General features: G+C 47.3%; 1 protein-coding gene across 2 annotated transcripts in view; it reads left to right on the forward strand.

Annotated features, from left to right (window-relative positions):
• Positions 1 to 11640: 11640 nt before the first annotated feature.
• Mcph1 (microcephalin 1) overlaps positions 11641 to 27061 on the forward strand; it is a 191047-nt gene continuing 175626 nt past the window's right edge. For both annotated transcript variants that reach the window (XM_047549261.1, XM_047549262.1), the window contains exons 1-3: positions 11641 to 11774; positions 13241 to 13332; positions 17118 to 17236. In XM_047549261.1, coding sequence (XP_047405217.1) covers positions 11735 to 11774; positions 13241 to 13332; positions 17118 to 17236 — 251 coding nt within the window. In that variant the 5' untranslated portion in view covers positions 11641 to 11734. The remainder of the gene's footprint in view (positions 11775 to 13240; positions 13333 to 17117; positions 17237 to 27061) is intronic.

Consider the following 27061-nt stretch of genomic DNA (forward strand, 5'->3'; position numbering starts at 1 on the left):
TAAAAAAACAAGGGAACAAAGTGCCCCAAACAAACCAAGATGCCCCAATAAGAGAAGCCAGTGACAGCACAGTAGCAGAAATGTCTGAGAATGAGTTTAGAATGTACATAGCTAAACTGATCTGTGAAATAAAGGATTGTATAAAGTGTGAAATCAAAGAAAAAATACAGGAAGTAAAAGATCACTTCAATAGAGAGTCTGGGGAAAAAAAAGCAGAAATCCTCAAAATGAAGGAATCAAAAAACCAAATTAAAAATTCAATGGAAAGGAGTGTCAACAGAATAGATCATTTGGAAGACAGAACTTCAGGCAATGAAGACAAAATATATAATCTTGAAAATAAAGTTAACCAGGTAGAGAAGATGGTAAGAATCCATGAACAGAACTTCCAGAATTATGGGATAACATAAAAAGACCAAATTTAAGAGTTATTGGTGAAGGGTTATGGAAAATAATATTCCTAAAAGAAAGTTCTCCAAAGAAAAATGGAGAAATGTGCAGCTCAGGAGGGAGGAAGGGGAAACTAGCCAAGGAACAATGGGCCCTGGGGGAAAGGGCCCTAAACCATGACCTACCCCCATGGCTAATTAGCCCTAAACAGAAGCACAGCAAATACCAATGGGCAAGATTTGAGTACTCATCCCTGGGATCTGGACTCTTATCTCCCCAAACACTGAGTTTCAACCTTTTTACAACTACCTTCCTAAATTACAGTTTTAACCTGTTCAACTAGCCCCTGACTGTCAAGACTGCATGTACACAGCTCCCGATGATTACATCATTGTTCCCTATAAAACCAAAATCCCCTCTGTAACTGACGGCCATTTTCCCATCCAGAAAGTGGACCCAATGGCACCTGAATCTGCAAAGGAATGAAGGTTTCTCTGAATCTGTCCAGGTCTGCTTCCTGTTCTTTGCACTTACAATTGGGATAGATGAAGGAGCAGAGATACAAACCAAAGGAATGCACAGGCTTCCTCCTGAGAGTGCTGGTGACTACCAACTAGTTGCTGTTTTTCAGGATTGTTTCTCTGATATTATAATATCAGACAATATCAGAAAATTTCTGATATCAGAAATAATATCAGAAAATTTCCCAAACTTAATGAAATGGAAAATCAAATACAAGAGGCTATAGGACCCCAAGTGTACAAATTTGAAGCAGACCCACATCAAGGTACATTAAAATGACAATGATTAACACAGAATATAAGGACAAAATCTTAAATACTTTGAGAGAAACAAAGCAAATTATGTATAGGGGAAACCAATTTGGATCTCAACTGATTTCTCAACCCAGACCCTCAAAGCCAGGAGGTCATGGAACAACATGTTTCAAGCTCTGAAAGAAAATGGGTGCCACTCAAGAATTTTATATACAGCAAAATTAAATTTCAGACTTGAAGATGAAATAAAACCCTCACATGATGAACAAAGCTTAAAAGAAAATTCACAACCAGAAAGATTTCACTACAGAACATTCTCGCAAAATATTCCATGAAGTAAAAAAAAAAAAAGAGAGAGAGAAAGAGAAAATCAGCAAAGGGAGAAACTACACTAAAGGAATAGTCAATCAAACTAAATCAAACTTAAAGTCAGAAATAAACCGAAATGACCAGGAATATAAATCATATCGCAATAAAAACCTTGAATGTTGCCAGGTACCATGGTACGTGCTTGTAATCCCAGCATCTTGGGAGGCTGAGTTGCCCTCAGCAAAAGTAAGGTGCTCAGCAACTCAGTGAGACCCCGTCTCTAAATAAAATAGAAAATAGGGCTGGGGGTATGGCTCAGTGACTGAGTACCCCTGAGTTCCATCCCTGGTATCAATAAAAAAAAAAAAAAAAAAAAAAACCTTGAAAGTCAACGGTCTAAACTTATCAAGCAAAAGTCATAGACTTGCAGATTGGATTAAAAAACAAGCCCCAGCAATATGCTATTTCCAAGAGACTCACCTCATAGGCAAAGATATCCACAGACTGAAGGTGAAAGGATGGGGAAAAAAATAAGACTCATATGAACTCTGTAAACAAGCAGTGGTTTCTATTCTCATATTGGATAAAGTGGACTTCAAGACAAAGTTAATCAGAAGGGACAAAGAAGGACACTTCATATCACTGAAGGGAATTATAGAGCAGCAAGACATATGATTGTAAATATTTATGTCCCAAACAATGGAGCGTCTATGTATATCAAACAAATCCTTCTCAATTTCAAGAATCAAATAGACCACAACACAATAATACTGGGAGTCTTTAACACACTCTCTCACTACTGGACAGATCTTCCAAACTAAATAAAGAAACTATACAACTAAATAATATAATCAATAATTTAGACTTAACAGTATATATAGAATATTTCATTCATCAACAAGTAAATACACTTTTTTCTTGGCAGCAGATGGATCCTTCTCTAAAATAGACCATATCTTATGCTACAAGCAACTCTTAGTAAATACAAATAAATAAATAAATGGAGATTATACCCTGCATTCTATCAGATCAAAATGGAATGAAATTAGAAATCAATAATAAAATTCAAAATAAAAGATATTCTAAAACTGGAGACTAAATACACTATTGAACGACAAAGAGATAGTAGAAGAAATCAAGGATGAAATCAAAAATATATTTACGGGTAAATGAGAATACCAATACAACATACCAAAATCTCTGGTATGCTATGAAGGCAGTACTAAGAGGAAAGTTTATTGCATTGAGCTCATTTATTAAAAGAATAAAAAGTCAACAAATAAATGGCCTAACATTGCATCTCAAAGTCCTAGTAAAGAACAAATAAACACTAAAAACAGTAGAAGAGGATGGGGGGGGGGAGAAAAAAATAACAGAATGAATCAAAAACTATTACCCTAGGTAAATGTATGATTACAAAAACAATATGCCTCTACTTCATGCAAAACAGAGAAACAAGATGTATTCCAATTATCTACAATAAAAATGAATTTTAAAAAAACTGAAGGCCAATTAAAATATTTAAAAAAATAGAAGATGGAAAATAATTAAAATCAGACCTGAAATCCATGAAACTGAAACAAAAGAAACAATTGAAAAGATTGACAAAACAAAAAGTTGGTTCTTTGAAAAAAAATCAATAAAATTAATAAACCCTAGCCATATTAATGAAGAGAAAAAGAGAGAAACCCCAAATTAATAAAATATGTGAAGAAAAAGGAAACATCACAATGAACACAACTAAAATATAGCAGATAATTAGAAACAATTTTGAAAATTTATACTTTAATAAAAGAGAAAACATTGAAGACATCGAAAAATTTCTAGAGACACATGACCTACCTAAATTGAATCAGGAGGACATGCACAATTTAAACAGATAATTTTCAAGTATTGACTTAGAAAATGCCATCAAAAGTCTACCAAACAAGAAAAACCCAAGACCAGACAGATCCTCTGTCAAGTTCTACAAGATCCTCAAAGCAAAATTAACACCAATATTTCTCAAATTTTCCCATAAAATAGCAAAGGAGGGAACACTTCCAAACTCATCCTATAAGGCTAATATCACCCTGGTACCAAAACCACACAAAGACACATTAAGGAAAGAAAACTTCAGACCAATATCCCTGATGAACATAGATGAAAAAGTTCTCAGTAAAATTCTGGCAACTTGTATACAAAACATACTAAAAAGATCGTGCACCACAATCAAGTGGGGTTCATCCCAGGGATTCAGGGTTGGTTCAACATATGGAAATCAATAAACATAATTCATCACATCAATAGACTTAAAGATGAGATTATATAATAGATGCAGAGAAAGCATTTGACAAAATATAGCACCTCTTCATGTTCAAAACACTAGAAAAACTAGGGATAATAGGAACATACCTCAATATCATAAAAGCTATATATGCTAAACCCAAAGCCAACATAATTCTAAATGGAGAAAAATTGAAAGTATTTCCTCTAAAAAGTGGAACAAGACAAGAATGTCCTCTTTCACCACGTTCATTAAACATTTTCCTTGAGACTCTAGCAAGAGCAACTAAACAGAAGAAAGAAATTAAAAGTATACAAATAGGTAAAGAAAACCTCAAAATATCACTATTTGCTGATGACATGATTCTATATTTAGAAGATCTAAAAAATTCCACCAAAAAACTAATAAATGAATTCAGCAAAGTAGCAGGATATAAAATCAATACCCACAAGCTAAATGTGTTCCTATATATCAGTGATGAATCCACTGAAAGAGAAATTAGGAAAACTATTTTCAAATAGTCTCAAAATAAAGTAAAATAAAATACTTGGAAATCAATCTAACAAAAGAGACTACTGAACACCAAAAAAAAAAAAAAAAAAAAAAAAAAAAAAAGAAAAGAAAAAGAAAAAGAAATTGAAGAAGACTTTAGAAGATGGAAAGACCTCCCATGCCCCTGTATAGATAGAATTGATATTGCCAAAATCGTCATATTACCAAAAGTGTTATACTAATTTAATACAATTCCTATTAAAATCCCAATGACATTCTTCATAGAATCAGAAAAAGCAATCATGAAATTCATTTGGAAAAATAAGAGACCAAGAATAGCCAAAGTAATCCTTATCAAGAAAAGTGAAGCAGGAGGCATCACAATACCTAAACTCAAACTATACTACAAAGCAATAACAAAAACAGCATGGTATTGGCAGCAAAACAGACATGTAGACAAATGGTACAGAATAGAAGACACAGAGACAAACCCACATAAATGCAGTTATCTCGTACCAGACATAGGCACCAAAAACATTCACTGGAGAAAAAATAGCCTATTCTACAAATGGTGCTGGGAAAAATGGAAAGCCACATGTAATGAAATGAAATTAAACTTCTCTCACCCTGCATGAAACTCAACTCAAAGTGGATCAAAGACTTAGACACTAGAACAGAGACCTGCATCTACTAGAAGAAAAAGTAGGCCCAAATCTTCACAATGTCGGCCTAGGGTCCTATTTCCTTAACAAGACCCCTAAAGCAGAAGAAGTAAAATCAAGAATCAACAAATGGGATGGACTCAAAATAAAAATCTTTTTCTCAACAATTGATAATATGAAAAGAGAACCTAAAGATTCAGAGAAAATCTTTACCACATGCACCTCAGATAAAGCATTAATCTCTAGGATATATAAAGAAAAACTTAACACCAAAAAGACCAATAACCCAATCAATAAAAGGGCTAAGGAACTTAACAGACACTTCACAGAAGAAATACAATCGATCAACAAATATGTGAAAAAATGTTCAACATCTCTAGTAATTAGAGAAATGCAAATCAAAACTACTCTAAGATTCCATCTTACTCCAGTCAGAAGGGCAATTATCAAGAATATAGGCAACAATAAATGTTGGTGAGGATGTGGGGAAAAGGTATACTCATACATTACTGGTGGGATTGTAAATTGGTGCAGCTACTCTGGAAAGCAGTATGGAGATTCCTCAGAAAACTTGGAATGGAACCACAATTTGACCCAGCTATTCCACTCCTTGGTTTATACCCAAAGGACTTAAAATCAGCATATTATACTAACACAGCCCCATCAATGTTTATAGCAGCTCAACTCACAATAGCTAAACTATGGAACCAACCTAGGTGTCCTTCAACAGATAAATGGATTTTTAAAAATGTTGTATATGTATTTATATGATGGATTATTACTCAGTTTTAAGGAAGAATGAAATTATGGCATTTTATGGTAAACAGATGGAATTGGAGAATATCATGCTAAGTGATGTGGGGGTAGCAAGGATAGTAAAGTGAAACAGACATTATTACCTCATGTACATATATGACCACATGACTCATGTGATCCTACAAAATGTACAATCAGAAAAATGAGAGATTACACTCCATTTATGTATGATCTATCAAAATGTATAAATGCATTCTACTGTCATGTACAACTAATTAGAACAAATTTCTAAAATTTAAGTAAATAACTAAAAGAATGTCAGCACACACCCATCAGACGCAGAGGCAGAGGTTTATTTAGTACACTTCCGAGGGAGGATGCGGCTATCTTGAGAGCAGATGTAGTTTGGGGGTTCCCATTTCTTCTTTTAAAGGGAACATGGTGAGAGGTGGGGGTGAGGTCTGTAGGAATTGTTAGGGCAGTTCAAGGCGGCTGGATGGGGGCAGGGCATCGAGCAGCCTCTGTGTGCCCAAAGGAGTGACCAATCAGGTGCTGACAAGCGACCCCAGCCAATCCCAGGAGGACACGGGTTATAAAATACCACCCCTTCGGGGCCACATGTGACTTCTTCTGCCCCCACCCTGGTGGACCAACAAACCTCACCCGAGAGCCATCCCAATAAAATTTTCTGTTTGATTCACATCTGGCCTGTCTGTTCTCCAATTACCATTGTCTGATCAGGTGACCCCTATTGGCATCAGCTGACCCCCCCACACACACCATTTTACAACCCAGATTGTCCACTTGAGAACATCCTAGCCAGCCATTGGTCCACTCGGCAGCCTGCAAATACTCTTGGCAGCCATTGGTCCAGATTGTTAGCCTGTGAACATTCTCGTCAGTCATTGGTCTGTTGTTATCAGCCTGCGAAATTCGACTACTTAAGAATAACTCCACCACCTTTCTGTCTCTCTCTCTTTTTCCTCCTCACTCTCACTCTTTCTTGCTCTCACTCTCTCTCTCATTTTCTATCTCACCCCATGGACACTCTGCCTGTCCACTTAATAAAATCTCTTGCGTGAGATCCCGCATCCAGAGTGGTTGTTGTGGGCACTTTTCACTTTTCATTGGTGACGTGACTCAGATGGGCTCTTCTACCACACTTAGGTGAGTGGAATCCCATCTGATGCCCCAGACCCCACGATGCTGGTCTCACCTTCCATTCGCCTGGATGCTCTCCTCCACATCCACCACTGACTTCAGGTTGGCGAGTGTTCCCCTAGGTCGGCTTCAACACTCCTCTACTGACCCGAGACCTGACCATTGATCATCTGACACACTTCAGGCAGTTGAGGAGTGGGGGTTCCCCCAGCCGTGACTTTTACGGTTATGGCCGGTCCCCTAAGATGGTCTTATCTGATGGGTGGGTCCCTGATCTTTACGGTGGCGATTCTCTCAGGGTTGAGGCTCCTCCTTGCGCTTGCTCTCGAAAATCCTGATGTCAGGTCCTCAACTCTCTTGGCTTTTGCCTGGCACACACTGATGATCGAGTTACGACCCCACCACTGTGCTGCCTTCTCTTCTCCAGCCAACTCGTCTGTGACCTCAGGATGCCCTGGACACTGGCTCAGCTGTATCCATCTCCACCATGGGATCTGGGTCTTCCATGCTGGCAGATTCGTCCCTGGGGTGTCTACTAGACAATCTTAAACCCCTTCACCTTGTCCTCGGCCTCTTGTGTATTTACACAACTTCTGTGAGCAAGCAGACAAGTGGAAAGAGATTTTTTTATCTTCGAACCTTTTCTTTCTTGCTCACTAAACCTGATCTTTGCTCTTCCTGCAAACCTGAACACCTCTTTTTGGCTTCTTCTCCCCCCTTAATCTGTCCTCCTCCTCCGACTTCATCCAACCAGGAAAAAGGGTGAAAAAGCTCTAGGCAATTCCCCTGCCTAGCCTTGCTGATGCCTACATTTGAATGTAGACTGCAGCTGGCTCAGCGAGAGACCAACCTGAGATGGAAGAAAAAAAAAGTGTCCATTTTAAACTTCTCCTGGGTTGCCACACAAACTCTTTCTCTCCTCACTCCCTCTCACCCCGTCTCTCTGCCTTTCTCTTTCTGATTCTCTCATGCTATAATTAATAATCATTATCATTTTTTCTTCTAGGACTCTTGTTTTTCTTAAATGCTATATTTTGCAAGCTCGCAATTTTGATCCTGCATACCTAGGTTAAGGTTAATGGTTTTTTTGATCAGTTCTATTTTTTATTCAACTCTAGAGTTATTTTTGAACATCTGTTACACTGCAATGGAGATTCACCTATAAAAGGCTACAGGCCTTTGCTTTTGTATTATTTGTATTTTGTGTTGTCTAATGTTGTGTATGTATGTATATGATAACAAAATTGACACGAGTGCTCATAAAATTAAAATTTAAAAATGGATCCAGATAAAATTGGGTAAACAAATGAAGGTGAAATGTCTTTGAAATTACTTATCTCACAAGTCTCCAGGTGGTCAAATTAATAAAATGTTGATGTCTATAAAATGTCTAATCAATTTTTTCTAGAACTTTTCTTCAACAGGAAAGAGATGGTAGATACTGCTCAATACACTTGTCTGATATCTTGTTTAAATTAGATTTGACACATATGGGATTACTCAAATGTGTTCGTTAGAGACATCTGATTAATCTACAAAATTAAAATACTAACTCTTTAAAAAATTGCTTTGTGTCATCACTAAAAACAAGGTTACTAAGACTTAAGTCCTAACAGGTATAATTCTATATACAAAAGGATTCAAAAATTTCAACTGTGTTTCAATTAGAGTACTGTACATAACAAAACATTTCATCTTATTAAAATGGAGTCATTTATCTAAATTCAGAAATTTCATAAGAGTTGTTTCAGAATGTGAACAAAGGGGGTCAACATTTAGGAAAGAAAAATAAAGGGTTCTAGGTAGAAAATATATTTAGCAGACGGGGGAAAAGATGTTTTTCTTTAGTATCAAGCACCTGGCAAGAAAAAAGCATGTTCCCATAAAGCCTTAAGGCTTTCCTGGCTCTCCCCTGAGAATCCAAATGGATGCATTGTGTACAAGTTCATCAAGAATTTAAACCTAAGCTAACTTTAGTATGTTGCTTCAAACATGAGGTCAAACTTAATTCTTTCTGTCTTTAAAATGTAAACCATGTAGCATTTTAACTAATTACAGAAGAAAAAAACTTTTTCCAGAAGGTAGCTCTTCTGTGAAATCATTACAGATTCACTTAAAGACCATTACTTTGGATTAGGCAGAAGGGAGAAGAACGTGTGACTGGGTAGGAAAGTCTTTGTGATGAAACCTGGGATGGGATCCATGGTCACTGCCTGCTGGCTCTCCCCTCATGGGGATCAAGCCGCCTTGACCGTGCCCCCTCCTCCCTGGCCAATACCCACCATAGGGTGTTTCTGCCTCTTGCAGTTGCTGACCTTCTCGGTCACCACAGAATTCAACTCTGGACAGCCTTCCCTCTACTGGCTGTGAGTCCTCAGAGCTCTTCTACGGTGGCCCCGAACTCTCTAACTCTCTCTCTCTACCCCCTCTCCCTCTCCGAAAACCCCAGCACTGGGTTAGGGTATCCCTTGGCTTGGGCCGCAGACCTGTCAGGGACAGTGAAGACCCTCAGTGATGGTCTGCTCCTACATGGGAAATTGGAAAGACTGTGGGGACGCCTCTTCCTCTCCTGTTCCCCTTCTCCGGGCTCCTGAGGACTCCCCACGGGCTCTGCCCAGTCTAAAATTCTCTGCCACCTCCACCCCCTTGACTGTCTCCTCAAAAACATTTGGCCTCTCCATTTGATTCCAGATCTCCAACCTCACAGGTTCACTCCTCTTGGCCGGAGAATGGGACTTATACAATTTCTGTCACCGCAGCAGCAAGTTGGTAGAGATTCTCTATCTTCAAACCTTCTCTTCTCTTTGCTCTTGCCCCTCTTTGTGTCAATAAAAATAGTACTGGGGATTTATTTATATCATTTAATGTTCTATAACAGGACCCTTAGAGCCTGATTTAAGGTTAATATCCTGAAACATGAAAGCATTTTGCCACTTTGCCACACAAAAGGAAAGTTAAAAGCTCTCTCAGCTATTCCTTGATTTATGTTTTGGATGTAATGTCATTGTGTTAACTGACATTCACATAGACTCAGAAACAACATATGTAAACTTCTTAAAATGACATTTAAGAAAGAGGCAAAGATCAACTTCAGAACTAGAACAATTTACCTAAGATTTGTGAAGAGCCCCATTTTACCTGAGATAAGGCTCTGCCTCCCACCCTGCTGCATGTCAGAATGCCTCCAAAATAAGCCAGACTTCAGCTTAAAGTTATATTCAAGATTGGTTTTTTTGTCAAACAGGGGATATATGTATAGCTCAGTCAAAATTCAAGATAGCTATTACACAAACCAAATGTTTTACTGTTGCTAATTCCATTTTGTATTTTCCTTGAAAACTCTATACCTGCTGCCTGATTAATGTTTTGCAGAAGTACTGCTTCAAGTTTAAACGACCTAAATTAATTTGAGATAATAAGCCATCACCTATGGGACAGGTAAGATAGCATAGGGCATTAGCTAGTCCTTTTCATCAGGAGGATACACACAGCAAGAAGGCCCTTACACCAGATGCTGAATCTACAGGCACCTTGTTCTTGACTTCAGCCTTCAGAACTGTGAGAAGTGCCACCTGGTTGATGGTATTGTGTTACCACAGTCCTGAGCAGACTAAGATTAAATTAGTATCATTAATAACTGATGTGATGTTTTGCTTGCACATTTTTGACCCTTCATTGCTACCATGTGCATAAGCAAGATTATCCAACTTCTCCACAACTGTGCTAGGTAGCCTTAGGCCTCTACTCAAAAGTTCCATCTGTTTTAACTTGTAAAACATAATGGGATATTAGCTGATCAGACTCCTCCCTATCCTGTCTTTGTTCCCTCCTTACCAAGGTCACCGTTCTGCTTTGTTGCTCAGTGGGAGCTCCTGTTCTATTTTGTACAAGGGAGACCAGCTGGATAACTAAGCTTGTGATTCTTCTGACGGAAACAGAGGTTGAGACAATTAAGAGGAAGGGAGCACCTATCTCCCAAACCTACTCACAAGCACTCAGTTATAGGGGAGGCCTTTAGTTTTTAAGGGGAACGGAACATGTTATCCATGATGGAAGGAAGATGGTATTGAGGTCATTGGCAAAGGAAGTTTTTACAAACTTTTTTCCTTCCTTTTTAAAATAAGGTGCTTTACCTTCGTGTTTCAGGGGGATTAAACGGAGACCTTCATCAAGAAGCAAGACTCTCCCAGCCCCAGTGTGTCCCCAGGCCTGGACACACAGCGCGCCTCAAGGAGGGGGCGTGGGGCCGACCGGTTCCCGCTGCCCCGCCATCCTCCGCTCAGGAGGCTGCGCTGCAGAGCTCCACAGGGGCAAGGGCCACCCACGCAGCCGTGGCCTGGAGTCTCCGGGTGTCCGTCGGAGCCCGAGCCCCAGGGCCCTCGGCAAAGGGGCTCCCGAGTCCGGCCCAGCGGCGCCCCGGTCACTCCGGGAGGGCGCACTCGTTGGGCGCGGGGTGGCCGTCGGAGCCCGGGCCCCAGGGCCCTCGGCAAAGGGGCTCCCGAGTCCACCCCGACGGCGCCCAGCCACTCCAGGAGGGCGCGCTCGTTGGGCGCGGGGTGCCTGTCGGAGCCCGGGCCCCAGGGCACTCGGCGCAGGGGCTCCCGAGTCCACCCCGACGGCGCCCAGCCACTCCAGGAGGGCGCGCTCGTTGGGCGCGGGGTGCCTGTCGGAGCCCGGGACCCAGGGAACTCGGCGCTGGGACTCCTGAATCCACCCAGGCGGCGCCCAGCCACTCCAGGAGGGCGCGCTTGCTGGGCGCGGCCGGGAGACCGGGAGGCGGGACCAGCCCTCCTTCCGCCCCGCACTGCGCGCGAAGCCCGGGCGCGCGGACCCGCGGGGGGCGGTGCTCGGCCCGCGCATGCCCAGTGCCGGCCCGTCGGCTCGCCACGCGCGGTTTCCCCGGTTGCGATCCGCCGCGCTACATGGCGGCCCCCGGAGCCCCGGGGGGCGCCTTCCTGAAAGGTGAGGGTTTCCCACTCCCTGCGCGCGGCGCCGACCTGCGCCGCAGTGGGTGGATCGCAGCGCACTGGGGACCTGCGGGGAGCAGCCCCTCCATCCCCGCTCCCCTCTCGGCTTGTCCGCTCCCTCCCTCGGCGCCTCCTCCCCTCTCCACCCGATCCCTCTGCGCTTGCCCCTTCTCCAACCCACGCTCTCTCCTGTCCAGCCCCCCACCAGTGTCATACCCCGCTGGTCCCCTCCCTCTGACGACCTCCCCCCACCTGGACCCCCGGAGGCGACCTGCACGCGATAGGTCGCGGTGCAGGGTCGGGATCGGCTCCTGTGTGGGGAGGCGAGTGGAGGGAAGGGTTCAGACTCAGCCTTCCCAGGTAGCCTCAGGCCTCCGAGTGACCCAGTGACTCTAGGGGCGTTGGCAGTTTTACAACCGGGAAAAGAAATGACACCACCTCCCTGACTTGTTGATTTAACATCCAAAGTAACAGCTTACAGTCAGGCGTGTGCGCCTGTGGCGTCTCCTTCTTCCGATCCCAGCAGCTGACCCCATTTTGCAAGTGGAGAGGCTAGAGCGTGGGGCGTCGAGGCACCTTTGCTTTGCTCCTGGACTGGCAGAGTCCGCAGGGCGAGCCCCTCAGCTGCTCTAGTGACCCTCACCTGCTGCTCCTAACGCTGCTGGCTGCACACTTGCAAGAGCTGAGGACTGAGGTCGTGGCCAGATGCTTGTAGCTTGGCACTGGAGAGAAGGCTTGTAGCATGAAGACCTTATAGTCAAAGACCAGTTGTTCTACATACACTCTAATCAGATGGGGTAATTTTCCTAATTCCACTCAGTGTCTTAAGTGAACTTGACTTTACTTTTGCTTGGCTCACAGTTGTTTACCAGTGACACCTGAATATTGTAAAACATCAGATTTTTAGAAGTTATCCGATAGAACAGAGATCCATAAACTATTCCCTAAGCCAGTCTTACTGTCTGTTCTTGGAGGACCTGAAAGCTAAGGAAAATTTTGCCATTTCTAAGTGATTTAAAAGAAAAAATGACAAACGAAAATATCAAATTGTAATGTACTTCCCCATGATATTCTGTTAGAACCCAGCTATGCCCACTCATTATCATCATCTGTGACTTTTTATTTTTTTGCTTTGATCATGAAGTTGAATAGTTGGAAGATACTTTTGGTTCCTCAAAGCCTAAAATGTTTAGACTCTGACCCTTTTCAGAAAGCTGACTCATGCTCTGAAATAATGAAACCTTGTTTAGGAATTTGGGAAGAGCATCCAGTGTTAGAAATGTAAAATATGACTATGTCAGGAAAAGCGTTTGTTTAAAATTTTGAGTGCCAAAGAGTTAGGCACTGATGCTATTATGAAGTTTTAACCTTTTAATATAAATAGAACAAGAGCAAAATCTATTGGGTAAGGGATACTGAAACTACCAATGTGTATTTCATGTGAGCATCTTGTGTCTTCAGATGTTGTGGCCTATGTTGAGGTGTGGTCTTCCAGTGGGACAGAAAATTACTCAAAAACGTTTACCAACCAACTCCTGGATATGGGGGCAAAGGTAAGAATTTATTTTACTGTTGATTTGTTTGACAGTCTTCTGAGATGTAAGGAGATGCATTTGCCTTTTTTATTTTTTTTGTACTGGGGATTGGACCCTGGGGTGCTTAACCACTGAGCCACATCCCAGCCCTTTTTTTATATTTTATTTATAGACCGTGTCTGTCAGAGTTGCTTAGGGCCTTGCTATGTTGCTGAGGCTGGCTTTGAACTCCAGATCCTCCTGCTCCAGCCTCCCGAGCCACTGGGATTCCAGGCCTGTGCCACCGTGCCTGGCCTTTGCCTTTTCTTACATCGGGCATGATAACGCAGAACACGAAGGACACGGCGGGAGGAAGGAGAACCAACATAGGCAGCACCGAGATCAGCAGTCATCCTGAACAGCTGGTCTAGTGGGCAGTGGGTGTAGGGTGCACAGTCAGTGAGAGCTGGGTCCTGGCGTCCATCCTGGGTGCACGGGGCTGCTAAAGCCCAGGATGCAGGAGAAGGGACGGGTTTCTGAGGGAAAGGTTGTGAACTTGGGCAGGTTGGAAACATCTTGTAGATGCTTGTATGTACCCCGAACGTGTGCTGAAGGGTAGAGACAAGATTTGGGGTCAGGTGAAGCCACAAGTGTGGAGGCCGTCCTACTCACATGGCTTGGAGGAGCAGTGCTGAAGGAAGTGGCCCTAGCACTGGAGGCAAGTGGCCCGGCTGACACCCAGGGCAGAGAGGAGTGTTGGTAGAAAGAGGGGCCCTGCTGAAGGCAAAGGAGGGAAGGAGTTCTGAGATGGAATCTGAGACCATTGCAATGGCATGCCTATAATACCAGTGCCTCCTGGGAGGCTGAGACAGGAGGATCCCAAGTTCAAGACCAGACTGGCCAACTTAGTGAGGCCCTGTCTCAAAAATAAAAAGGTCGGTGGATGTTGCTCAGTGGTGAAGTGCCCCTGGTTCAATCCCCAGTACATAATAAAAAATAAATAAATAAAATAAATATGGAATGTGAAGACACCACAGAGGCTCAGGACACATAAGATGGCACAAACAATTCAAAGTTTTCCCTCCGTGCTGGGGATCAAACCCAGGGCCTCCAGCACACTTGGCCTGTATCCCCAGGCCACATGGCGAGTCATACTTTAGATTGAGTACTAGAAGATAATGGTTGAACTCAGCAGCACGGTTTTCTGTGAAATGGGTAAAGGGGATCCAGATTGGTCCAGGCATTGACATTTGAGGAAATGGCCACGGTGAACATAGACTGCTCTCCTGGGGAGTTTTGCTGTGAACTAAGTGTTTGGTTTTTGTCATTTGGGAGAGGCTAGCTGGTAGACTGGGTAAGAGGATAAATTACAATGTGAGAAGGAAGACCTTTGAGGGAAGGGTCAGGATTAGGGTGGGGAAGAGGGTGCCTGGGGCATAGAGGGGGAGGGGCCCTGTTTGGCCACCCTAACCAGACCCTGTGGAGCAAGGGATCAAGGGCTGAGAACAGGCTTGCATGAAGGGGAATTGGATTATAGATCTCCTCCCTCCACACCGCTCCCCACGATGGGGTTCTGTCCTGATAAACCCTTTGTAAATTGAAAAGACTATGCCAAAAATACGTCTAGTACTGCACTGCAGGACAAGGCCAGCTTGGTGATCAGGTGGTCAGTGGCAAGCTGCTGCCGCATGCAGCTGTCCAGCATTGCCAGAGCATTGTTTTTAGCCAGGGCACAGATCAAAATTCAAAGAAGGATTCCTACTGGATATGTACCCCTTTTGTGTATCTTGAAGTTGAAAAAATGTAAGTGCACCCATGGTTAATCAGGGACCATCTCTAAAAACCCGCCTGTGTTGGAGAGAGGAGACGTCTGGCCCGTGCAGCAGAACGTGGGACTCTGGAGTTCCCAGCTCCGTGGGTCAGCACCTGTTCCTCCGTGTAGCCACTGGACCTCGGCCGGAGGTGGGCGGTTCATTAGACCCCATCTCCTGTTCTGAGGCTTGTACTCCAATTTTCACCAGCTTCACCTCCTAAAAGGCGTGTAGAAGTGCTGCTCAGTTTGATAAAGGCCTTTGGGGAAATGGCCCCAAGTGCTTGAGTGCCCTCTGGGGTCAGGCTTGTCCTGAAATCTCAGCCCAGCTGTCCCCGATGCGTGGCAAGCTCCCCCTTGGTAGAAGTTAATGCCTGTGCCCTGTTGAAAGGACTGATGGGCAGGGTGTGAGGTTGACTGTGACGACCTGGAGGAGTCACAGTCTGGGCCCTGCGGCCCCCGTCCAGGCTGCGTTGGCTCTTGCCTATCCTTGCTTTCATGTTTCTGGTGTTGAGCAACCGGCTTATCCCTGGGGTCAAGGGGCTGCCTGGACCCACGGATGACACCAGGCCCCCGGTGGACTGCGGTTTTCCCGTATGTGCACACCTACCATAGTGTACTAATTGAGCGTACTAAAAGATTCGCAGCAATGGTAAGGAAGTAGAAGGATCCTCAGTATAGCGCAGTAAGAGTCGTGTGCGGTCTCTGTCCCTCTTGCCTCGTGCACCGGATGGAGCCCCCTTCCATGATGTCAGAGGTGTGCCTAGGTGATGAGCCCAGGTACCAGAGACCTTGACCTTGTGTGGTCTTGCCTGCTTTTGACCTTCAGAAGTGTGTCAGAGTGGGGACCCCCAAGCCTGGGCAGTGCCAGTGGACGGGGCAGCTGAAACCGCAGAGCCCGAGGCAGGTCTTACTTCCTTAAGTTGAACACACAACACGTGGAGGTCTCCCGCCTCTGGAAAGGATACCTGACAGGCCTGTTTCTGTTGCCTCGGGTGTTGGGACCTGCCCGAGCTGCTCAGTCCGGCAGGGTTTTGGCTGATTATAAGGTGGCAGGTGAGCGTTTTCCCCTCGGGGCTTTCTTATGATTCCCTCACTTCCAGATTGCTACAGTGTGTCCCATCGTTGACGGGGACCTGCTTTGCCCTGTCACCCCTTGGCTCTTTACTCCTGGCGTAGGGGAGCCTGCCGACTCCTCACCACGTGCTGACCGAGGTGCTGGGCCCCTGGGGGCGTCCTCATGATCAGAACGCACGTCCTTTAGTTTGAGAAAATTTTCTTTCTTTTGTGATTTCTTCAGGCTCCTGGGTTGCCCCAACCCGGTAGCAGGTGTGTTTGTCTTCCATATTGACCTGCTTTTCCATGTTCTCCATCGGTGCCTTCCCATGCTGGTCCCGCTAGCTCTGTGCTTCTTGTGTTTCCTTCACCTCCTTCCTGCCTCCTGTGGGCCCTGCTCTCGGGGAGATTTTCTCAACTGCACTGCCCAGTGTCTATGTAGAAGTTCTTTAATTTCTAGACCCTCCAAGTCTGATCCCTTCCGAAGAATCCGGTCTTATCAGGAGTGCTGCGATTGAAAATACCAAGTGCTTTTGATCTTAGATGTGCGATTCCTGTCTCTGTCCCAGCTGTCACTCTGTCTCCCTGGAGAAGGAGCAGCGGCTCTGGGGCAGCCTTGCTGTCTGACGGCTCCCTCTCCGTGGCTGGCTGGGTGCGTGGGCCTCCTGGGGCCACCTTCTCCCCTTGCCCTTCTGCAGCTGTGACTCAGTTCTTTCCGGCACACTTGGAGTGATCCGGGGAGCAGAGGTAAGCGGCGGGCAGGCGCATGATAACCGGTGGCGTTGGTGGCCACAGCGCACGTCTGTCAGTGTGTCGACAGTCAGAATGGACACTGCGGTAGGGGCTTTGAACCTTTTTATTTTGACAGATATTGACTAAAGCATCCTCTTTGACCAATTACCCTTAAGAAATTGAGTAAACACTTAGGTGCATTTTGTTTTCTGCCTTTTGTCTGCAGGTTTCAAAGACTTTGAACAAACACGTAACTCATGTCGTTTTCAAAGATGGGTACCAGAGCACTTGGGACAAAGCCCAGAAGAGAGGTGTGAAGCTGGTGTCCGTGCTCTGGGTGGAAAAGTAAGTAGCACTCCTGCTTTACGTTGATGTGATCTGTCCTGGTAGAAACCTAAGACCGATGTTTGCATGGGTTGTGGAACTAGGTAGTTTTTTTTTTCTTTCTCTACCTCTTATTGGACAGTTTAACATCTTCAAGCCTCAGTTTCTGCAGCTGAAAATGGGTCTGATGTGAAACCAGTACTGTCTAGAGGGCTAGTGGCCTAAGCCCGAGGCAGCGGTGTGCTGGGTGTTCAGGGGTTGAGTGTATGGCCAGCTCCTGCCATGATGACCACGTACCCTGTCCAGGGGAAGGCCAGAGGTCCAAGCGGGCTTTCGGTGATGCTGTGGCAGGAGGCGCTGTTAACCAGTGCAGGTGTCCTGAGTGGACTGAGCATTAGGCTCTAAGAGAAACCTCGGTGGGTGGGCAGGGTCAAGGACGGGTCCCTCCTAAGGACAGGAGGGAATGCAGATGTTCTGGGCAGTTGCTGTTAAGTGAGTAGATATGGCAGTCAGGACTTGTGGAAATTCTTACTTTAAATTTTTTTCTTTTTGGTACTAGGGATTGAACCCAGGGACACCTTACCACTGAGCTATATCCCCATCCCTTTTATTTATTGTTTTGAGACAGGGTCTGGCTAATTTGCTGAGATCAGCCTCAAACTTTTGATCCTCCAACCTCACCCTCCCAAGTCTGGGATCATAGGTGTGCACTGGAAATGGTTTCGTTTTTGCTTTCTTGGTGACAGGAAGTAAAACTTCCACCTGAGCATGAGGGCAGAGTAAACGGTTTCAGGGGTTTGAGAACACTTGAAATAGCTGTCTAGGAACAGGGCGGGAGTGTGGCTAGAGAAGGTCTTACACTAGCTCTCTGCACTCGGGGCTCACTTGAGGACGGCGGGTATGAGGCCAGGGGAGTGGGACTGTAGTTTGCCAGTGGCCCTCAATTAGAAGGGAGCAGGGGTATTGCACTGACTAGGATTGGGGCTTTGCCAGGCAGCCACCACCAAGGGCCTCTGAGGTCCTGGAGCCCAGCTCAGGAGGTGGGGAGGGAGAGGCTGTAGGGTCCCAGGTGGAAGGAATCTCTTGGGCAGGTCCAGGGGTGGTTTCTGCTGCAGAGAGACTGGGTTTGGAAGGAAAGTGTGTGGCCGGAGAGCTTGAAGCCAAGGGGAGGCCGAGAATGGAATGGCCATCACCCGAGTCCACAGGGGGACCCTTCTGTGTTGGGCCACTTACCCCGGAAATAGTTCCTCCTTTAGCAGTGGAGCAGAGAGGTATCCCAGGTGCTCCGGAGGTCCCGGAGGTCCCGGGACGTGAGGGACCTCAAAGAACTTGTGACCTGGGGAAGTGCTGAGTGGGGGTGGCAGAGCCTGGTGGCTGCAGCCCTGGGGGCCCATCTGCCCTGCGGCCTGGTTCTGGAGAATCTTTAGAAGGTCGGGTCCTCCCAGAGTCTTGAGTAGCCTTGAGTGGTCCTGCCTTACGGACTGTTTTCCAGTGACAGGCTTTACGTTTGGGAAAACGCATGCTTGGTCTCTCTCTGGTCTCACACAACACTGCTGCTGACACTAGCTGCCTGGGGTTCACGCATCAAGCCGTTCTCCAGCCCCTGAGCACCTGGGCGGGTGTCCTGTGTTTGGTTCCCTTCTGTAGCATTGCACCAGGTGGGGCTGGTCGCCTCTACCTCAGATGCAAATTGCACGTTGGGGCCTCTGCCACTTCTGACTAGCCACACAACTCCCGCTCCCTGGCTGCCTCTGTAAGTGTGCCAACTTCTAGAACAGCTCACAAAACTCGAGCAAATGCTTTGCTTTCCGTGATTGTCTTACTCTAAAGGATGCACCCGACAGGGACGCATAGGGCGAGGCCTGGGGTTGTCTGCGCAGGCGTGCCAGCTCTCCCCAGGTCACAAGCAGCCCAGACCCGTCAGACTCCTGCTCAAGCGGTGCAGGGCTTCATCTCCAGTCCCCTCCCTTTCCTGGCAGTGTTGGGTGGGCTGAAAGTTCCAGTCCTCTAGTGCTCGCCAGGTCTTCCCAGGACCAGCTGTCCAGGGCCCCACCCCAGGTCAGTCCTTGCACAAGCTCAGGCCTCCTGAGCGAGGACCATTACGTATAGCAGAAGACTCCTCATTTGGGGATGTTCGGGGTTTTAGGGGCTCTGTTGCAGGAACTGAGGACAAAGACCAAGTACACTTCAAATCATGGTACTTGTGTGTTCAGGCCAGTTTAAGGGACCAGTGAGTCTGATTGAAAGTGGGGGTTCCTCGGGGCTTCCAGAGCCGTGCTCTGCCGCAGTCCTGGAGCCTGGCCTCACATGGCCTTGCCCCACAGCCGGGCCGTATTCAAGGCTTTCCTTAAATTTGCTCTGGTTTCTAACAAAAAAGTAGCAGTGTGTCTCCTTTACCTTTGTGGCTTTGCATTCTCCAGAGGTCTTTGTCCAGTGAATCCTTCACCAAGGATGGGAATTGGCTGCTGTGCTCTGCTACCTTGGGTGCCCACATAAGGGGATAGAGTAGGGACGAGACAGATGGATTCTAACTGTTGGAAGACCCAGCAAGTGAGTGTATCTTTAGTGAGAATGTGAAGGGCTTGGGGCTTTATTGCTGTGTTTGTGACCTGCTTTGACACTGTGTGGCTCTAACGGGGGATGTTTTATGGAGGACTTAGCGTGATCAGTTTTGGGAGAAGCAGTCACGGGAAGCTAAATCACAACTAAAATGAAAGTGTTGTCAGCCTCACATTAATAAACTAGCAGATGTTAACTGGGAGAGGTCTGTTTGCTCCTGGTTTGGAGGCAGAGGATGGGACTGGGGACGATGGCTTTTGCCCCCTGGTCAGACACCGCCTGGGACGGGAGCATGTGGCCGGGTGAACTCCCATGGCCCAAAGCAAAAAAGAGGAAGGAACTGGCGTCCCACAGTCCAGCCGAGGGCATGCCCCACCGGCCCAGGTCCTCTACCGCCTCCGAGTAGTGCCCCTTGGGGACCAAGCTGTACTCCGGTGCCTTGAGGGGCACCATAGCAGAAGAATCACTTCCTCTGAAAGTGTTTTGGAATTTCCGTTTGAAGATGTGTCTTAGAAGTCCTTCGTGAGCTAAGAATCCTGCCACGTGATCCCAGCGGTGTTCTTCGGGCTGCTCTTCTCCCTGCCGTCCAAGACCAGGGACGTTGTGCTGAGCTCGTCTCCAGCTCCTGCTGGATGGTTGGTCACTTCTGACGTGGGCGAAGGCTACTCCCCACCCTTTGGTTTAAAATGGGTGCTCTTCGCTGGTTCGTCCGAGCTTCGGATAGTTGGAAGCTACTAAGTGCTTGGGGTGGGAAGTGTACCCTTCCCAGAGTGCCCCACCTGCCGGTCACCTGTGGTCACCTGGCAGAGTCTGCGTTTCCCACTGATGGCTGCTTTTGTGGTACTGGGGATTGAACCTGGGTGCTCTACTACTGAGGTGCATCCCCAGCCTTTTTTTAAATTTTGGGACAGAGTCTCATTAAGCTACCTTGAATTTGTGATCCTCCTGCCTCAGCCTCCCGAGTAGCTGGGGCTGCAGGCGTGGCCACCACACCATTGATGGTTTCGAGCAGCCGGTGGGAGGTGTCCCCGTGGGGCAGACGGGCCTTCTGCTCCTGGGCACACCTTCCCGTGTCCCTGCCCTCTAGTGCAGCATCGTGGCCGACTCTCGGTCCAGTCCTGCCTCTGACTCTTAGCGATTGTTCTCCAGGTGGACCCTCAGTGCTGGCCTGCTTCCTCCTTGTTGATGGATCGAGCAGTCCTGACCCGCACATGCCTGTTCTTCAGTGACTTACCGTTTTTATGCTTTGATGCTCAAATTGATCCCGTCTGGGTAGTGGGAGCTTCGAGCTGGGTTTTGCTGCTGTGTCCCCCTTTGGACCCCTTCTTCACTGCCTGCCACAGATGATTGGGTCTGTCTCATTCTGCCTTACCCCAGCTGAGGGATCGGCCACCTGCGCAGGTCCCTGGCTCCTTTGAGTGGGGCATCATCAGACTAAGATCTGGGTGTTGGGGTGCTCACCGCCCCCTGGACATCACATTCTTGACCTTCTGAGCAGGAAGAGGCAAGCATTTTATGCCTTTCCGTCCCTTTCCTCTTTGGGATTATTTGATCTGTTGGCTTTTAAAGCTATAGCTCTTTGCATTATTTGTTTTTTTAAATAAAGTGATTCCTTTAAGGATTACAGTATATTCTTTAAATCTGCTTAGAGTCAACACACCTGTTGTGGTACTGGGGATTGAACCTGGGTGCTCTACTACTGAGGTGCATCCATAGCCTTTTTTAAAATTTTTAAAATTTTACATATACAGAGTGCTGGGGGCGGGAAGTGTCTCAGATTTTGAAATATTTGTGTGGACTTTGAAAATCTCTAATCCAAAAATCTGAAACCTGGAGTGTTCCAAAATCCAAATCTTTTTGATTATTACATCGGTGCTTAAAGATTCACGTTTCAAGTTTTCAGATCGGGGTGTTCAAACTACTCCCTTCTTACCAGCCACAGGAATTGGGTAGTGCGCGTCCTGCCTTGTGTTGAGGTTCTCCTGTGGATCGTGTGTGTATACATTCTGAATTCTACAAGGTAGTGTTGTCAGTTTTGCTTTAAACAGTTGTCTGTATCTTGAGCACATTAAGAGAGAATGTCTTTCTTATTCACATGTGCACTGTTTCTTTGGTCCTCATTCATTCCTGAAGATCTGTTTCCGGTTTATTTTCCTTCATACTCATAATCGTCTGGCTCTCTTCATTTGAAATAGAATGCGCGCCAGAGCCCGTGCTTTCGCCTTGTGCAGTGCACACCCCTCCAGTCCTGGTCCCACCTCCAGGTCTGAGCGTTTCATCCGCTCAGAAGGCTTGCGCCATTAGGAGTCACGCCTCATTCCCTCCCCCCGGGAATCGCGGACCCACCTTTCGCCCCTGGACTTGCCTGTTCTGGACATGTCACGCTCTGGCTTGTCAGGGTGGGCTCTCTTCACTGAGCACAGTGCTGGTGTGGCGGTGTGTGGGGACTCGGCCTCGTGTGGCCAGCGCGGTGTGTGGCTTGTCCAGCCGCTCACGCTAACGGCCTGGCGGACATGGGTTCCCACAGCTCCTGGCTGCTGGGACAGCGCCGCTGTGTGCGTCTGTGGTGGACTTTCCTGCCAGGTCCACTCTCAGTTCCGTGGGTACGTGTGTATCTGCTGGCTCCCGGGGACCGCAGGCGTGCTTAGCTCATTGAGGATCCACCAAACTGTCTTCCAGCGTGGTAGCCCCATTTCCCGTTCCAACAGCACGTGTGGAGGTCGCCTCCCTCTCCTCGCCCATGCAGGTCCCGCTCTTGATGGCAGTCTGCGTAGGCAGCTGTCTCCCGTCACTGAGGTCTGTTTCCTAATGGCTCTTGATGCTGAGCAGGTTTTAGTGGGATGCTTGGTCTTTTATTTGGAGACACATCTGTTCAAATGCATTGTTCAAATTGCATTGAACCCCACTGAGCCACATCCCAGCCCTTTTTATATTTTAGTTTGAAACAGGTTTTGCTAAGTTGCTTAGGACCTCGCTGAGTTGCTGAGGCTGGCTTTGAACTCGTGGTCCTCCTGCCCCAGCCTCTGAGCCACTGGGATTACAGGTGTGAGCCACCACACCCAACAGGATGTACTTTTTTGCTCTGTGTTTTTTGTAGTTTTCAGTGTACAAATTGTACACTCCATTGACTAAATGTAGTCCTAAATATTTTGGTCATTTTCATGTAAATGAAATTGTCATCTTAACATTATTATTGAATTTCTGGTTGTTGGAGTATAGACCCAGTTTTTGTCTCTTGGTCTTACATCCTACAGCTTTGCTACACTTGCTTATTAGTTTGAAGTGTTTTGTGGGTTCCTTGGAGTACTCTATATACAGTGTTGGGTCGTTGCAAGCAGAGATAATTCTGCTTTCTCTCCATTCTGGCTGCTTTGTGTTTTTCTTTAATTTCCCTCACTAGAACTGCTAGCACGGTATTGAATGGGTGTGATCTTGGAGACACTTTCAGTCTCCGAGTTTGACGATGGCCATCGGTTTTTTGTAGATTTTTTTTCTTTAATTTGTTTAGTTGTAGGTGGACAAAGTACCTTTTGCATGTGGTGCCGATGATCAAACCAGAGCCTCCCAGGGGCCAGGCAAGCGCTGCAGCAGGGAGCCCCGCCCCAGCCCCGCGGTGCTTCTGCAGGCTGAGCAAGCGGCTCCCTTCTGTCCTGGCTTGTGGTTGTTCCTGATTCATTAAATGGCGTTAGTGCCTCCCAGGGCCCTCGAGGATCACGTCCCTGTCCTGGCTGTCGAGGTGGGTGGGCGCGTGGTCTTGTCCTGCGTTCCTGCGTTCCTGGGTGAGGCCTGCTTGGCCGTGTTGCGAGGTGAGTGATCCTATTTTACTGGCTGGGTTAGGTTGCTTTTTAATGGAACGTCGTATCGTGGGGTGCCATGTGGCCGTTTGATCCACGTACGAATAATGTGTAACGATCCAGTCAGTGACTTCCTGGGAGCCTCGGATTCCCCTCTGCTGGCAGTTTTGAGATAGGTGTGATTAACTGTGACAAACCGTCGTCAGCCCGTGCCGGGAACGCACTTCGAGGTGCGATGGGCTTGGGATCTGCACTCTCAGCTCCAGGTTCTTCCTCTGGTTCTTTATCCCTGGATCCTTACCTCGTGCCCTGGGGCTTCTGGCCGTCCAGCCTCCTCCCCTGCTCTCTTCAGCTGAGTGACAGCGGATCCTCCTGTGCCCCAGCTGCCCAGCTCCACCGCTCCCCAGAGGTGGCCGTCATCTGCCCGTGGAGACGAGGAAGAGGAGGCCATGCGTGCTCTGCTTTAGGGTTGCCTTCCCCACTTCCAGAGCGCGCCGTTGTTTGTTTCTGTGGTGCAGAATGTGTTTGCGAGCGTTGGTTTGTTGGGAATAAGCAGAAGTGGAAGCTAGAATGTTCTTTCTGAAGCATCTCGTAACAGTCTGATTCTTTCTTCCGTTGCTGATGGTTTGAGCTCTTTGCCTGGGAACTCCAGGTTATGTTTTTCTTCCCCCTGCTTGATGGTCTGACACGCTTACTGTTTTGAACTGATCTTTTCAGTCTGGTTGGCCCCTGGATTGAACCCAGGGACCCTTTACCACTGAGCACATCCCCGGCCTTTTAAAAATTTTATTCTTTAGTTATATATGACAGTAGAATGTATTTTGGCAAGTTATACATACATAGAGTATAACTCATTTTAATTAGGGTCCTGTTCTTGGGGTTGTACATGATATGGACTTATCCTGGTTGTGTATTCAAATATGAGGCTAGGGAAGTGATGCCTGATTAATTCTACTGTCCTTCCTATTCCTCTACCCATCCCTTCCCTTTGTTCCCCTTTGTCTAATCCAGTGGACTTCTATTTCTCCCTTGCAGTGGGTTAGCATCCACATATCAGAATGTTTGACCTTGGTTTTGGGGACTGACTGATTTCACTTAGCATGATATTCTCTAGTTCCATCCATTTACAGGCAAATGCTATTATTTCATTCTTTATGACTGAGTAATATTCCATTGTGTGTATGTATCGCATTTACTTTATCCATTCATCTGTTGAAGGACACCTAGGTTGTTTCCATACCCAGAGAACTTAACATCAGCATACATAGTGACACAGTCACATCAATGTTCATAGATCCCCATCCCTTTTTGTTTTGAGACAGGGTCTTGGTAAGTTGCTTAGGGCCTTGCTAAGTTGCTGAGGCTGACTTTGAACTTGCAATCCTTCTGCCTCAGTCTCCTGAGTAGCTGGGATGACAGGTGTGCACCACCGTGCCCGACTGGTTGGCCTTTTCAAGAGATTCGGGTCTTTATTCCTGAAAATTTTTTTGGATTATAGTTTTAAGTGTTGCTTTCTTTCATTGTATTGCTCTTCTCTCCTGGGACTCCAGTGGTGTGCATGCTGGGCCTCCTCGGGTACCTTTATTCAGCCGGTTTGACTCTTTGACTTCATCTTTTGTCCGCTGTTCCTTGTTCCCTCTCTTCTTGATCATTCTTATTTTTTATTTGAACCTGCCTACTCTGACAACGGCCGGTCCAGCCCTCACCCGCTGCTTGTCTGCGTCTCCTTTTCCTTGAGTTCGGGTCTGCCTGGCTTCTTCCCTGGGTCTTACAGCCCCAGCTGGCCTGGTTAACTGGGTGCTCCGAGTTCCCAGTGCTTCCTGGTGCAGCCTGCCGTCCCGTCTCCTCGTCCCCTGGGCTGGGCCTTGGTTGCAGGGGCTCTGCCTCCTGCGTTTCTTTTTGTTTTTCCCCCATCATAGCTTTATTCATAGCAGCCCAACACTGACAGCAGCTCCAGTGCCCTTCACAAACGAGCAGATACACAAATGGTAGTGTGATGTAGCCACACAGTAGGATGCTACCCAGCAGAAAAGGAATCAACCGTCACCTCACACTGTGAAGTTGATGAAACGCAAAGCCATCAGGCCGACAGAAACCGCCCAGAGGTGCAGGCGGTACGCTCGCTCGTTATGTGGCCTTCTTCCCTGAGCCCGTGTCGGGGCTGAACCCGTGAGCTCGCGTGGGCTGGCCTACATGCCCAGGCCTGGGACCTTGTCTTTAAGGAGCCAGATGACATCTAGCAACAGAAGGGAGAGCAGTGGCTGCTTGGGGACGTGGGAGAGCCGTGGCGGGAGAGCGGGTGTACACGGGGACACGAGAAGGTTTTTGTCCTGAGCGTGTCTTTGAAGTTGCAGAGAACCCCTCCCCGTAGGCTGTTTTCAGTCTTTCCTCACAGACGGTACTGCAGTTGGTGACCTTGAACATGCGGCACGTCACACGCAGGCAGCGCTCAGAGTGGCGTTGCTGGATAAGAGCGCTCTTACCTCTTGATGAGGTGACAGGCCACCCTGCGCGGAGCTGGCCTCGCACTCCCCCCGGTCGATAACCACCGCTCCATGTGTCTTCAAGATCCGGCGTTTCCAGCGTCTGGATCCTGGCCTCTGCGGGTAAGGACTCGGATCTTGGTGGCCGCCAGCGGGCGTTTTCCTAGGGCCGACGTGAGCGCGTGTTTGTCTGTGCAGCACGTACTCACGCCCTTGCCCATTTTCCTCTCACCTTAGTTTTAGATTCTAGGTGCTCTTCCGACATCAGGGGCGTTACCCTTCGTCTGTGTGAGTCGTAGATATCCTTTCCTCAGCTTGTCATTTATCCGTTGGAACTTCCGGGTGGGTTCTTTCTGGTTGGATCGCTGTCTTAGGGGTACTGCCTGCCTTTAGTGCGGATCCTGGCCCCTGCTGTGGTAGATCCCAGATTTCTCCTGCGTCTCTGGACTGCGTTTGCCACCAGGGTAATGATGTCACTCAGTTGATTTTTCTCCACTGTCCAGAGTGCCTTCCCTGTGATAGCTAGGATGTCCCCGCCAATGGCACGCGATCCGCGATGTCCCTGGTGTGGTGACTGATGACGCGGCCAGTTGGTCCATGCCATGTTCTGACCCGCATGTCAGGCTGAACCTGCCCATGAATGCGTGAACCCAGCACGGGGACGCCTAGGAGGATGCCTTGGGCGGTGGCCAGCTCGGTTCCCATCCCCAGGACTTCCTGAAGACGGGCAGGTGGGGAAGCAGAACTGCCAACCGGGCCGCTCAGGCCAGAGGCGGCGCCACCTCCCACTTGTGGTGTCCATGGTGGCAGGGCTGCCCACCCTCACTGCCTGCGTTTGCTCTTGTCCAGGGTGTCGACGACACGTCTCCTCTGCCTTTGTGTCTGTAGGGTCCTTGGGTGGTTTCCTCCTGTTGCTGCTTGCGTGTCACTGCCTCCCCAGAGCTGATGGCTCGCTGAGTCCCCAGACATGGTCCTCGTGGCTCGCTGAGCCTCCAGCCCTGGTCTTCAGG

The sequence above is a fragment of the Sciurus carolinensis genome, chromosome 4, assembly GCF_902686445.1.
Source record: "Sciurus carolinensis chromosome 4, mSciCar1.2, whole genome shotgun sequence".
NCBI lineage: Eukaryota > Metazoa > Chordata > Mammalia > Rodentia > Sciuridae > Sciurus > Sciurus carolinensis.